Below are 13,397 nucleotides of genomic sequence, written 5' to 3'. Positions count from 1 at the left end.
CAAGAGGCCAGCTGCAGCCTACGCCTGCCGCCGCACGACAGCAGCCGGGACCAGCGTCGGCGCCGCACCAACAGTGAAGAGCCGGGCTCAGGTTCAGGCCAGGAGTACGCAGAACGCTGCGGAACGCCGTGTGACTCGGCGCTGGCAGGTGGTTCCGTGATGTCAGGCCTTGCTGGCGACCCGCAGGTCACGCCGCGGATACCGCCGTAGTTGTGTTGCCGCTACTGCCGCAGCCAGAGTACGCGCTGAACCGCCCCCACAGACGAAGGTTCTATCAAAAAATTTACTTTGTCCCGACTGATGGAAGGACAGGCCCCACTAGCGTCTCTGCACTGGTCACGGGGATCAGTACGCTGGGCAGCGACCGACCTGCCGGTGCCCGGAACGCAGCCTGCCGCAGGCCCCGGCTGGCTGTGACCCGGTAACTGTACGCTGGAGCAATGAATGGTCACGACCCGACTACACGGGCAGCCAGAGAAACTGCCCGTGTAACGGTGAGCGCGTCATTGGGCATGTGCATGAACGTGCAGTGCTGACCATCTTCTGGTGAGTGAAGACATGGCTGCATTTACCACCCATGATGATTGGGGCTTTTCGTATCACCGACCTGCCGCGTCAACTGAAAGTGGGAAAGCGCGGCTGCCTTTCTCCACGCGCAAGTCTCCATGTTTGTTCTCGTTCGTTAAATACTGCATTCTAGACAGCCATCCGCGACGCCCTTCCGGAAACACACGACTTACACATGGTCATGTATTGAGATACATTTTGACAAGTACATGGTTCGACGATAAATGCCTATCGCTGGCGGGATCGCCTTCACAAGTACACTTACACTGGGATGATCGGATGATTGTGACATGATCTAGGCACGCTACTGATGGGCGTGAATACTGGTGCCTAATTACGCCCGGCGATGAACACTCGGCACACTTCAGAATGGATCACAATGGCAACACTGCAGCCGGCAGTACAGTACAGTACACGTATATACACACACAGACCCGCATGCACGCCGCCCCTCAAGCCAGTGCACTACTGTTTACGCCGCGGCCCCGCCCTGGGCCGCCCGGCGCCCGCGCTCCCCGACCGCCGTCGGCCGTCAGCGGCGCTTGTGGTTGTTTTCGTAGCCGCGCTTCTTGGCCTGTTTGTGGCGCTCCTGCGAGCCGGCGCGCCGCTCGCGCTTGCCGCCGCTCAGCGGCGGCATGCGCTCCGACCGCTCGTGCTTCGACTTGGAGCGGGCCGGCGAGCGGGAGCGCGTGCGCGCGCGCTCGCGCTCGGCCGAGCGGCGCCGGTGCTTGTCGCGGCTGCCGGCAGGAGGCGACGGTCAAGTTCCGGGCCACGCATTCTCTGGTGCTACCCAGTAACCTCAGTTTGTGTCAGCAAGCCACCCACTAGTACCAGCTTTGGACACAAACAGGAAGCTCCTAATAAGCACATCACAGGACACCTCGTCCACCAAACACACTACGAACAGAACTGCCTGCATACCAGTGTAGGGAAAAAACTTTGAGATGCCACACCGCTCACTTATGAAAGATAGGCTGCAAAATACATGCCACCAGACTGCCCACAACACAACAGCCCGGCGAGCCCCAGGCGGCTAAGGCCGGGCCGATTTCGATGCCCTACACCACCCAAACATTACACACAGGAGCAGCTGCCGCGGCGGACGCCGGCGGCTACTGCCCGTCCACAGGTCCACCCCCCAGCACGGTGGTGGGCCTCACCTGCGCTCCTTGTCCTTCTTGTGCTTGTTCCTGTGGCGGTCAGGCGTGGACGAGTGGCGGCGGCGCTTCTCGACCGGCGAACGCGAGCGCGACCGGTGGTGGGAGCGCTCCCTGCCGTGGGCACACGCGCCCGGTCAGCCCCCGCGAAGGATCGGCGCTCACCTCTCATCAGGAGGGCCACCGCAGCACGACACACACGCACACACTACAGGTGGAGACACACCAGCAGAGCCACCACACGCCAATGGCAAACCAGGAATGCTCAGACAGAGGGACCTTCGGAAATGAGATGCAACGTTATAATAATGTTAGCGGAAGCCACGGAAATGACGTTTGGATCCACGATCCCGTAAAACAGGTTCTGGCTAAAACCCCGTTTCCCTCCATCATCGCACGGGAAAAGCTCAAAATATAGCGCGTCGGAATCGGCGTTATTTGTGAACGTGAGCCACTAGCAGCATATGGCGGTCCCTGATCTGCCGCCGATGCGTCACGTGGGCAGAGTGCCGGTCACCCGCCACCCAGGCAGATGCTCACCTGCGGTTCTTTGACTTCAGTTTGCGGCGGTCATCATCTTCATTCGACGAACGCGATCTTGAACTGTGAAACATTGGACAGTGATCAGTAAAGCCAGGATGAGACGATGTGGGAGGCACTTTTCCAGACTACAACTGAGCCAAATCTAACATGCTGGTCGTCCAGCGCAGGTCCCTTATATAGACTGCTATCGTTTTAACACCACTGACTGGTGCCAATTTCTAGCCGGCCTAACATTGCATGTTACCACATCATGGGAGAGGCATACCTTCATTGCTGTCAGTACATGGCCCGAAAGGGTCCAGCACATACGCATCACACTATCAGTGACGCCGCGGACAGGCCTCGCTATCCGCGAGCCTGCATGTGCCACACGTCCATCGCCCCTCCGCGGCACAGTGCCTCACCTGTCGGTGCGTTTGGCGACCGCGGCGGCGGCGGCGGCGGCGATGTTTTCCTTGTTGAGCTTGGCGTCGCCGTTGGGCGTGTCGCGGCCGCCGGAGCCGGCGGCGCCCGGCCGCTGCTCAGCCGGCGAGGCGTTGTGCGACGCCAGCGGGCTGAAGTTGTTGCCCGTCCCCAGCGGCGTGTTGGTGCCCGACAACAGCTTGTTCTTGAGCCGCTGCTCCTGCTGGCGCGCGCGCAGCTCCTCCACGGCCCGCTCCAGCTGGTCGGCGTTCGGCTGCCGGCGGCGGGCGCCGCGTCAGTTGCGCTGCACACACCGCTAGACGCGCTGTGCAGGGTACACAGGTGTGGCGCACTAGACTCGAAGACAGCGCGAGTGCCGAAATCGGGGGCATGAACAGCTGCACATGATAAACCGCGAGTACCGTCATCAGGAGCATGAGCAGTTGCACGTGATAAACGCCAACAGCTAATATCACCTCAATGATGGGGCACTACTTGGAACCATCCTACTCCTACAATAACTCAACATCATCTATCCAAGGGATATCAAGAGTGGCAAGACGAACCTGTCAACGACGACCCTCTGCAGATATAGGAATACTACACGTTGTAAAGCTCAACGTCACAAAAGGGAGCTCACATAGTGCTGAGTCGCAGCTTCCCGCGGAAGACGATCCCATTAGTGGCGATCGTCACGCAAAACCCGGCGACGGAGCCAGTTCGGGGGTGCCGCACCCGACCCGTCGGTGGCGCGCCTGCTGCCCCGGTGCCGTTACCTTGGAGCGCCCGTACAGGCGCATGATGGCGGTGGCGATGTCGCGCAGGTCGGCCTCGTCCATGCCGAACACGTGGAACCAGTGCGGCCGGCTGGGCAGCGGCACGCGCTTGACGCGCGCCGCCAGGTAGATGCAGGCGGCCGCCACTGTCTCCGGACTGTACCGGATGAACACGTTGGTGCGCAGCGCGTCGTTCATGGCGTTCCTGCGGACGGCGGGCGGCGCACTGACCGTTAGCGATGCTCGCCGCGGGGCGGGCGGGGTCCGCGGTCCAGGGTCTGCGGTCCGGTCCGGTCCGGGCCGGCGGCCGTCTGGTCTGCGGCGCTGGAGCGGCGGGAGGGACGCGGTCGGCCGGCGACGTCCCGGCGGCGGCGGCTGTGTGCCCACGTCCTGGCAGTATGGTCACTGGCGCACGCGCGTCACACGCCCTGTCCTGCAGCGCTGTCGCGAGCGCCCACAAACGCGCGCCACGAACGCACCAACGCCGCCCCGGGCCGGCCAGGAGAATGGATAGGTGAAGAACCAGCCCACTTGCAAAGTCCGTAGATTCCCGCCAGGTACGGGTACCTTGACCACAGTTAACGAAAACTTTAGCCGGTCACTCGGCGGAGCGAATCCGCCCAGCCAAACAACTACAGTCCAGAATGAACAGGGACACAATCGTGCCAAAAACTGCCACGCAAACCCAGCCATTGTTAATGTGACCAAATATTCAGCCACGCGAATGGTGGTTGTGAACAGAGATCTCTAACTTCACCCGAAGCCTGTCGAGTATGAAGCCAACCGAACATTTCAAAATCTCCACTGCAAATGGCGCAATTGGTATAACCAATTTTACCATGAAGGTGGCTGTGCTCCACGGAGGATTGGCAAAACCCTGGTTTTAATGTGTGCATCATGCCCAAATCCATCCACCCCCCCAAGTTTCAAGACTTAAACATAAGAGCGCACTTGATGAATTCAGGCTGGAACTTAGAGCCTCCCATGCTTTCCAGAAACAGAAAGAAGTCATTATATTTATTTTAATGCCCATCGCAATCCATGTTTTGTGTACACTTGGCATCACAACCGTGTGATCGAATTAAACTACCAAAAAATAGTGTTATGAACATAAGATGCCCCAGTCAGTAGAGAACTTGCCAGAGGACAGGGACGAAACAGTGCCAACCGAAAGAAATATCCCGCCACCACTCTTAATGGAACTATGGCTGATGTTGAAAGACACCCAAAAGGCAGGGGCAAAATCACCATCTATAGCAACGAGCCGCCACCGCTGCAGATTCAAGCACGGCCTGTGTCGACGAACAGCAACGACCGAATACTATCGAGGACGCCAGATCTGACGCGCCACAAGCGTGGTAAGCCATCTGTAGCTTGCGCACCAAGCACACACACCACAGCACTGTCATCCAAAGGTAAAACCCCACATGTTCATGTTTGGCTATTTTGCATTTGTTAAGTCATCTGACCTGTCCTCTCAGGCTGAATTTGGCCATTTAACCCATCAGTTGAAATCAACATAAATTTTTAGCCCTTTTTTATCTAAGAAATTGTGAAAATTTCGAGAATGGCTTCAGTAATTGAATTCCACTTGAGAAGACAAAAATTAAATGGCAAAAACGCAAAATCGCCAACAATACACACAAAGGGTTTTACCTTAGGACAGCAGTACTGTGGGCGCAGTGGCATGGGTCCGGCCGACAGCACCTATCGACCCACAGCACGCCTAACATTGCCATAGACGCGTCCGCCAGCCTAAGCAGATGGGATGTTGTCTCCTATGTAACTCAGGAGGAGCCCTGGAACGAACATTGGCCAAACAGCTAAGCAACAAACCTGATTTTCAACCCTACCCCAAATGACTTCTTCACAAAAGCAAGACATATTGGGTTGCATTGAACATTGCCAACTGACAGAAAAGAACCACACTACCTAACTTTCGCCGTGACATGCAGCAAATATCTCACCGGCAGCTCAGACCCATTGAACAAAAACGTCACAGCCATGGAAACGCTGTGACAGACCTCCAAGCTAGGGACCAACACACAACCCTGCAAAGACAGATTACACCAACAAATTTTGCAATTTGATGTGATGTTAACATGCTAACATTTAATTGACTGCAGATGCTGCCCCAATAGCAAAGCTGACAAACAAAACATCAATGTTAGTTGCCACAATGGTAATTCGCATGTTTGAACTGTATCTTTACAGTACAATTGAGCCTCATCATTATACTTTTTTATCATTTGCCCAGCACTGCTGGTGGGTTCTGGAAAAAACTACTGACCAGAAAAAACTACTGGATGACACAGCATGCCGAAGCAAGGATAGGCAACACATGCATGAAATATTGTGTGAGCTAAGGATTTATTTTCAGGATTTTTTGACTTTTTTAAATGAAGTGACCTATATTGATAAAGACTGCCTATGGACAAAACCAGCACACCTCATCCTATTACTAGAAGTTGCTTGCCTGCTCTTCCTGGTGCTTTTACTGTTCTTACAATACCTTCCCTGGCCTTCTTCATCAGGTATTAAGATACAGATTCCTCACAGAATGAACACTTCATTTCTCATGACTGACAATAGCCACCATGGATATGTAATTTGCAACAAACCCCTGTAACCATTATTGCTTAGCAATCATTGTTGCAAAGAAGCTACCAGTGTCATGCTTGCACTGCATACTGGTCCAATGCCAGGAAAGGACATATGCCCATCTAGTCAATATTGGGATGTCCCCAGTTTCCCCCAGATTGAGGCTCCTATGTAGATCCAGGTATATGCCCTGTCAAGTGTAGTTCAGTGCAACTGAGGATGGATGATCTGAGTACATGTAACCATTAATATTCATGGTGCACATCAGCATCATGTTTCACAAACTTGACTATGTGGCATCTTTGTCAACATACAGCAGCACTCGTCCAAGAGAAGATGGGAATGGAGCAGACAAGGCAACAAGAAACAAAAATCAGCCAAGCAATCACAGGTACTGCGGACAAATAACAATGAAAACCACTGGAATGTCTGATAAACTGAAACAAAACAATAAGGAGAATGCAAAAAGGAAGCAAAACTGCAGGGAACAGGATGAACACTATGCATGAAATGCATGAACTGATCATGTACAAGATGGCAGTTGTTTTACCAATCCATCATTTGTACCCAAACAAGACACCAACTAAAAACAAATGGTTCTGACCACAGCACCCATGCAAAACAAAATGTTTGCTATCCAAGATAGATGTGGCTTTGGTAGATGTCAAAAGTAGACAAGACATATGAAACTTTCAAAACCAATCAGCCTGGTGCCTGAATTTTGTAGGATCACAGTGAAAGACAGCATTGCAAATTATGCCAATGCTCTCTGAACTCTACCCAAAACATCAACTTAGCAAATACCTGTACATTTGCTATCCATACTTTCCCAAAGTGACCAATCAGTCCTGGAAAGACCAATCTTTGAATCAGAAAGGGTTATTAAACAGTGCCAGCAAAATTAATTTGGAGGAATATTCAGTTAGCCATTGGATGAAGTGTGCAAGCACTTAAAACACATCAGGCATGGTTTTTCCTCTGGTACAATTAGTCAAATGTCACTAGAATTTGGTATGCTAACTTCTTGTGAATACAAGCATAAACTGCACACGTTTTGTAGAACCGTGATCAAATGTTGAAAATGGAAATGACCAAGCCAGGTCGCCCATCCACTCCCCAAACACCATGACGTCTACGGCGAGAGCGCCCTGGCGGTATGACGCAGGGCGGAGTCCAGAGCACCTGTTGGCGTGGCTGGGCGCGCCGCCAGACGCACCTCCAGCTGCGGCGCCTGGTGTCCCCCGCGCGACGTCCGTCGCAGTCGCCACATGGACCTCCGGTCAGGGCCATCGCCTGCATGAACGCTCAGAACGGCCGACACGGCAGCGACAGAACTCAGCGGGCCCCCGAGACACTGCATTGGGAGCGGTGGAGAGTGCAGCTTGCGGCCAATTCCATCTGCAGTACCAGACAGTCTATATGACTTGTGACTCGGACTCCGCCGCTCCCAATGCGTGCCATTATCAAAATTGTGACGCATAGTCAAACAGACCGAGCGACGTTTCCCCACCAGAAGAAAACATCCAGGCTCATCTCAGCAACTGTAGCTTCAAGCAGTGACCTAACCGAACTTGTATACACGACCACAATATAGCTGTCAGCTTCCAGAGAAATATCCTTGCGCCAATTTGCGGGCTGGCGGCCTGGGGCGGGGTCGGTGCGTTCGGCGGCGTAACATCGGGCCAGGCGCGGGCGAACGGGCGGGCGAGCGAGAGCGAGCGGTCAGAGCAGCCTACAAGGGCCTGGCGCCCAGTACCACCTTTCGGCCGGCAGTGTCGTGTGGAGGTGGAAGCGGCCGATCCGAGACCGGAGGTCGGATGACCACAGCCAGTGCGCTCCTCGCAACCCACTGCAATATCAACACCACATATTCAGCGCCAGCTCAGAGACCACGCGGCTTGCGCCAAGAAAGGCTGGAGGCGGACATGCTGTTGCCTATCTAGCACTGCATTGTGCATGGATCATAATAGCTTTATATATATATATATATATATATATATATATATATATATATATATATATATATATTTCATTATCCCATATCTTACCATGACTGGGATGAATATTAACTGCAACATACTTAAACCAAGCAAACAAAATTACATAGACTGCTTGACAGCTGTCCATCACGTGAAAAATGCACTCCCACCAAAAACTGTGAATGCTTTGCACATCACTTCATCTTTGGGAAACTTTTCCCTTTATGACTGGTTAGCAATATCGGGTCAAGGCAATGAGAGCTAGGGGATCTCTATTTCACTGCTCCACCTCCAGCAATCCTGGCACCACCTGCAATCCATGCCCTCTGAGAACTGGGCCAGATATGCCTGAGAGCATTAAGCTGTGCAACAACGAGCACAATCAAAACGCACTGACCGCCGCGCGCGCGCGCCGTGACCATACTGCACAGTGAGCAGACAGAGCAGGCTGAGACCACTGCCAGCTCACCTTGGTCTGTCCAGGACATGGGCACACAGCAGCAGCCAGGGGCGCGGCGGCAGCCGACCGCCTGCAACAAGAGGGATGCGTCCCACTGGACAGTTTAGAGTCGGCCGGCCGGGCGGCGCGGAGCCGTGTCAGTGGGTGTGGCTGCGCTGGCGGACGGCGCGCCGGCCGCTGCCCGCTGGTGGTCCGAGGGCGGCGGCGCCGGCAGGAGGGGAGACCAGACGACGACCGGCAGACCGGACCGGCTGGGCCGCGAGCCGCCACCTACTTACCAAGCCATTCCTCACCTAATCTGTGTTAGGCAAAGAACAAAGCCAAAATTAGAGCTTGACCTGGGCAGCACACTGGTGCAGGGAATGACACTACAAGTACGTGGCTGGCTAGCCACACCAAACAGCAATGACAATGACATTGAATAGCCCGGGCCAGTCACAAAACAATAAAAATGGTGCAAGTATACTCACAAATAACAGCAACCAGGATGCTACATTCACACTTGTGAACAAGACTATGCTGCTCAATGCCTGCAAAACTGGGCTATATGTGATCCAGCCCCGCAGTGCAGGATGACTGAGAAGCACACTCTGTTGATGGATCCCGTTTGAACTTACCATGCGTACTGAAGCAGCTCAGTGCTGTTCTCCCGCCGCAGGAACCTCAGGTACATTACAATCATCTGGGAAATTGGCCATGTTGGTCAGTGACTGTTACTGGAGCAATATGGCACATCATACACTTTTAAGAGACCAATGTCTCATCATCCATTATTCCAGCCTTCTCTGCACACTGCAAACATCTCCCAACATTCAGACAGCTGACATTGATGTTCAGATCTTTAGTTTCCAAGAATTCCATTGAATTTACAATGTGAATAACCTGAAAGGCCAAATGACTGGCTGGCAAGATGGCTGCATGGTTCAGCATTGATGAGAATGGCCAGAGGCCATGACACTGAGCAAAAAAATTGGCCGCTTCCACAAAGTGGGTTTAGAAAGCACATGCATGGTCCTGAAATGACAGGCTTTGGTAATGAGATGGAGCTGAAGAACTTGCTGACAGCCAAGGTCATTGCAAAGTCAAGCAATGAGCCCGGCAATGCTTTCTTCCTGTAAAATGTAGGAGACCAACAAAGCACAGAAGTGATTATAATAAGCTTGTTCTGGAATGACATACTCTAAAACCCTGAAAAGTGGGAAGCCTTAGTGAGTCTCCTGACCCTTGCCTCAAACCAACTTTTACAAATAAAGTTTTAAGAGGGGGCTTGTAGGGGAAAAATCTTGAAACCATAGCTTATACTTAAAAACAACACATACCTTGTGAGGATGCTGGACATGGACACAGAATCCCAGTTCCTTGAGGATGCGTCTCTCTGCCTGATCACTTGGTTTTTTAGATGAATGTAGTTTGGGTCCAGGACAACTGGTGATATGGTCCTGTGGAGGTTACAGTGCCATGGTAAAGCATGATAATAAAGGCAGCCTGTATAGATCATTCCTGAAACTTGCACTCATTTAAGTCAAAATAGTACAACTGCTACTGAGAACCACATAGTTCAGAATAGAAAATGTTAAGATCCAAATAGAAGTTCCAGATTACAAAATATTTGTAAGCATCAACTCCCCCACAAATACACATTTGTGGCATGATTCGGCTTCTGTGGAACTAGCAAACCAGTGGCTGGCAATGCTGGGCATGACAACACACACAAACCAAGGTGCATGACCTTGTGTTGAAAAAAAGATGTCACTTACTTTTTGGCACTGAATTTGTTTGATGTGATGGAACACATTTATCACATCTCTTGTCCTTCTTGTCCTCTTCAATCTTTGACGCCAAGCAAAGGCAGGCCATGGTCGTGATTTCCATAGGATGCTTAACATAAGACTTTGAGTAGTAGAACCTATGCATTAGCACTTGCCCTGTGGCCATTGCTGTCTGGAAATAAAGGAGAAAGCATGTAAGTAATGGAGCCTTTGCCACATGTATTATCCACCTAGACCATCTCAATGCATCAAGGATGCCAACATTACCCATCATGTGAGAATAAGGTCAGGCTACATCCTGACCTGGCTATAAAGTTGAATCAAAGCCAAGACCATAACAAAAAAAACAAAGCTTAAGTAAAATGTGGCGGCCTTTTTATTATTTCTGTTTAATGCATGTGGTTGAGAACTAGGTTTAATTACCTATAACCATGGGCACTCCAATATGAGGAGTTGCTACCTTACCCAACTGGTAACTGAGTGCTGCAATACACAGGATTAGGCACCCTGTCTTGACTTAAGGACCTTGTTGCAATAAATCCACCTCCCACATGTCATGCTTGCAATCTCGATCCCAGATCAGTGTGGTAATTGTGGAGCACCCATGGTGCACCTAACAAACAGGTTATATTTGGGAAGTTTTTAATTGAATACTGGGAATTACTTCCTTCTATGGAAATTTGTCATTTGTTACTGAAATTTCTCTAAAGCAGAGATGCTCAGCAAAAAAAGTCATCGCACAATGCACAACTGACGGCACCTGGCTAATGGATGTGTTGTGCGAGAGTATCAGTTTCCTGGAATTGATATATGTTTGGGGAAAATGAGGCATTGAGTATGAGCATGACAGAGTACAGATCAATAAAAATATGATGTAGACATTACTCCAAAGTTTGACAATGCATTTTTATTTCAATCAGGACCCACAACAGGCTAACTATCCTAGCTTTCTTCAGATACAATGCTGATCAAGATTTTGATCTTGCATTATCCCTACACCATCATAACTTCTTGAAATATGTGCTCTCTCACTTAATTGGTGGCAGTCTTAAACCAAAGGTCCCTAATTTTTGGTATCCGTGCACTGGAATTGTTGTGACCTTAGTGCTATGTCACACATGTTCAGCATGATGCTTTTAAGCCTTGTAAATTATAGTGTCTCAACCAGCACGCAATGCTCAGGCAAACGCCGTCGTACGCCATCTTGACGAAAGTAACTAGAACAAAGACGAAAGCGACGCACTAACTTATTTCAGTGTTCACTTTGTCATAACCATCTGCATCACAAAAAGTGTTTGGCTGCCCTTGCTTCCTGTAATGTACTTTCCTTTCATGTGATCTTCACATGGATTACAACCCTGGACTTTCTAAAGAAACAGCGCAGCACAAATGGGACAACGGCGCGTCACAAATGGGAACAGCCTGCCAGACCAATGTTGCATTAAGTCCTATCAACTGGCTACATAAGATGGTTCGCAAAAATACCAGACTACACACTTTGTTATCATCGTCTTTAAAACAGCATCAACGCAGATAAACAATGGCACACAATAAGTAGGGTCCTTACCTGCGGCAGCTTTGAGGAGTTTCCCAGCCGTTTGAATGAGCTCGGCTCCCAGTGATCCTCAGCTCATTTTCCAAAGCAGGCTCAAGTCCATCGAGCTCAGAAGGTGTTGGAGACAGTTTTTCTTCACCGATAAGACAATTTTCAAGCGTCAAGACAACGCTTCCGTAGCTTCGTTGAGACGAGCCCATCTTGTCGGTCTTCACGGACGCCATTGCACAACGTAACGGGAAGTGACGTAACCATAGAGGTGATACTAGTACAATAAAATATGACGACGCTAACTTCTGAAAAGCCCCAATTGAATAGCTAAGCTAGTTTTAGACAATTTGACGGGTAGATTAATCCAAAATAATGATTTTTTAACTTCATAAAGGCTACAATTGTTGAATATGCAGAATAGCTACACGTTTTGTCGCGTAGTGTTGGAATACAATCCCGGAACCACTCCTTATTAACGCTACCCAAAAATGAGGGATATTGCACCAAACCTAAATTCTTACCAAACTGGATGAAGCACAACCAAAATGACCTCTTTATCACCGAGATGATTATTGCCATGGACACCGTGTCACTTGGTCCATCTACGACTGTCTATGGTTACGATTATTTGTCGTAGATCGTCCATGTTATTGCCACCAATATGATCCTTTTCACTACCGGTTTAATGAAATCGTTGTCCGCAATGCCGACTAAGTCACCAAATGCACGAAGGAAAATTCTAGAATGTAAGGACAGGCTCGAAGCCTTGGATTGGTATTCACTGAGATGTCATAGACTTTGAGGTATCTGATAGAGATATTCAAGGTTATGAAAGGAAAATATGTGGTAGATCTACAAGGAGCACCAGAAATTAGGCTGAGACTTGCAAGACAAGCTTCAATTAGCAAACGGTACGAGTAGAACTACCAAGAGGCAGATGTCACTTAGTCAAAGAGAAGTGAATCATTGGAGTGGACTACCGAACGAAGTTGCAGGAATTCCCTCTCTAGCAACATTTAAAAATCATTGGGACAAGTTCTGCCCGTCTAAGGATCTCATTTATGGCTAAATTCAGGCAGATCATGTGGTAAGATTAGTGTCCAAGACGTGTGCGAAACCTGAAGTAGACCAGCCTTAATGGGCCCATGTGGCCCTCTGTTGGCCTTAAACCAATCTGTCATAAACTTACGGATGTTTTGGGACGCAGACGCCATTATCCACATTGGAGTTGCGTTCTGAGAGCGAGTCGTTAAGCTCTTGCCCTTGTGAATACTTTGATGCTTACAGTTTTCAAATCGGTTGGCAATTAATGGATGATATCGGGTTCCCCGTCCTTTGCCCCAGGTTTTGACTTCGAAGATCACTTGACATTGGAAAATAAAGATCATTTTCCGTGCTCTCGCGCCATAATTGACCTTGAGAACTTTTCGAGAGAAATCGGAACTCGTCGCTGAATGAATCGCTGCCTAAATCGCTAACTTCACGGACATCGAATTCCTGGCGAAGGCCTGACCCTCAAATCCCTGCCAAAGGGACTCGCCGCGCCTGTCGGGGGTCACCAGGACCACCAAGGCGTCTAAGTAGGTCTGAGACCACC

General features: G+C 50.4%; 1 protein-coding gene across 3 annotated transcripts; it reads right to left on the bottom strand.

Moving 5' to 3' along the window:
• Positions 1 to 736: 736 nt before the first annotated feature.
• LOC119096430 (cyclin-L1) lies at positions 737 to 9,866 on the bottom strand. 3 transcript variants are annotated; one of them, XM_037219337.1, is made up of 8 exons: positions 9,805 to 9,866; positions 9,103 to 9,167; positions 8,779 to 8,783; positions 3,446 to 3,650; positions 2,672 to 2,943; positions 2,265 to 2,327; positions 1,728 to 1,838; positions 737 to 1,304 (listed from the first exon to the last, which is right to left on the bottom strand). In XM_037219337.1, exons 2-8 carry the CDS (start codon positions 9,103 to 9,105, stop codon positions 1,100 to 1,102), a joined length of 864 nt encoding a protein of 287 aa, XP_037075232.1. In that variant the 5' UTR covers positions 9,106 to 9,167; positions 9,805 to 9,866; the 3' UTR covers positions 737 to 1,099. The 3 variants fall into 3 exon arrangements, with proteins under 3 accessions (XP_037075232.1, XP_037075231.1, XP_037075230.1); XM_037219336.1 differs by having other exon boundaries at positions 8,764 to 8,783; positions 9,805 to 9,856; XM_037219335.1 differs by lacking the exons at positions 8,779 to 8,783; positions 9,103 to 9,167; positions 9,805 to 9,866 and adding an exon at positions 5,102 to 7,820.
• Between the last annotated feature and the right edge of the window lie 3,531 nt (positions 9,867 to 13,397).

Source organism: Pollicipes pollicipes, unplaced genomic scaffold, assembly GCF_011947565.3.
Source record: "Pollicipes pollicipes isolate AB1234 unplaced genomic scaffold, Ppol_2.1 Scaffold_4295;HRSCAF=5057_pilon_pilon_pilon, whole genome shotgun sequence".
Taxonomy (NCBI): domain Eukaryota; kingdom Metazoa; phylum Arthropoda; class Thecostraca; order Pollicipedomorpha; family Pollicipedidae; genus Pollicipes; species Pollicipes pollicipes.
Note: the sequence above shows the minus strand (reverse complement) of the source record. Positions and strands in the feature narration are given on the sequence as shown.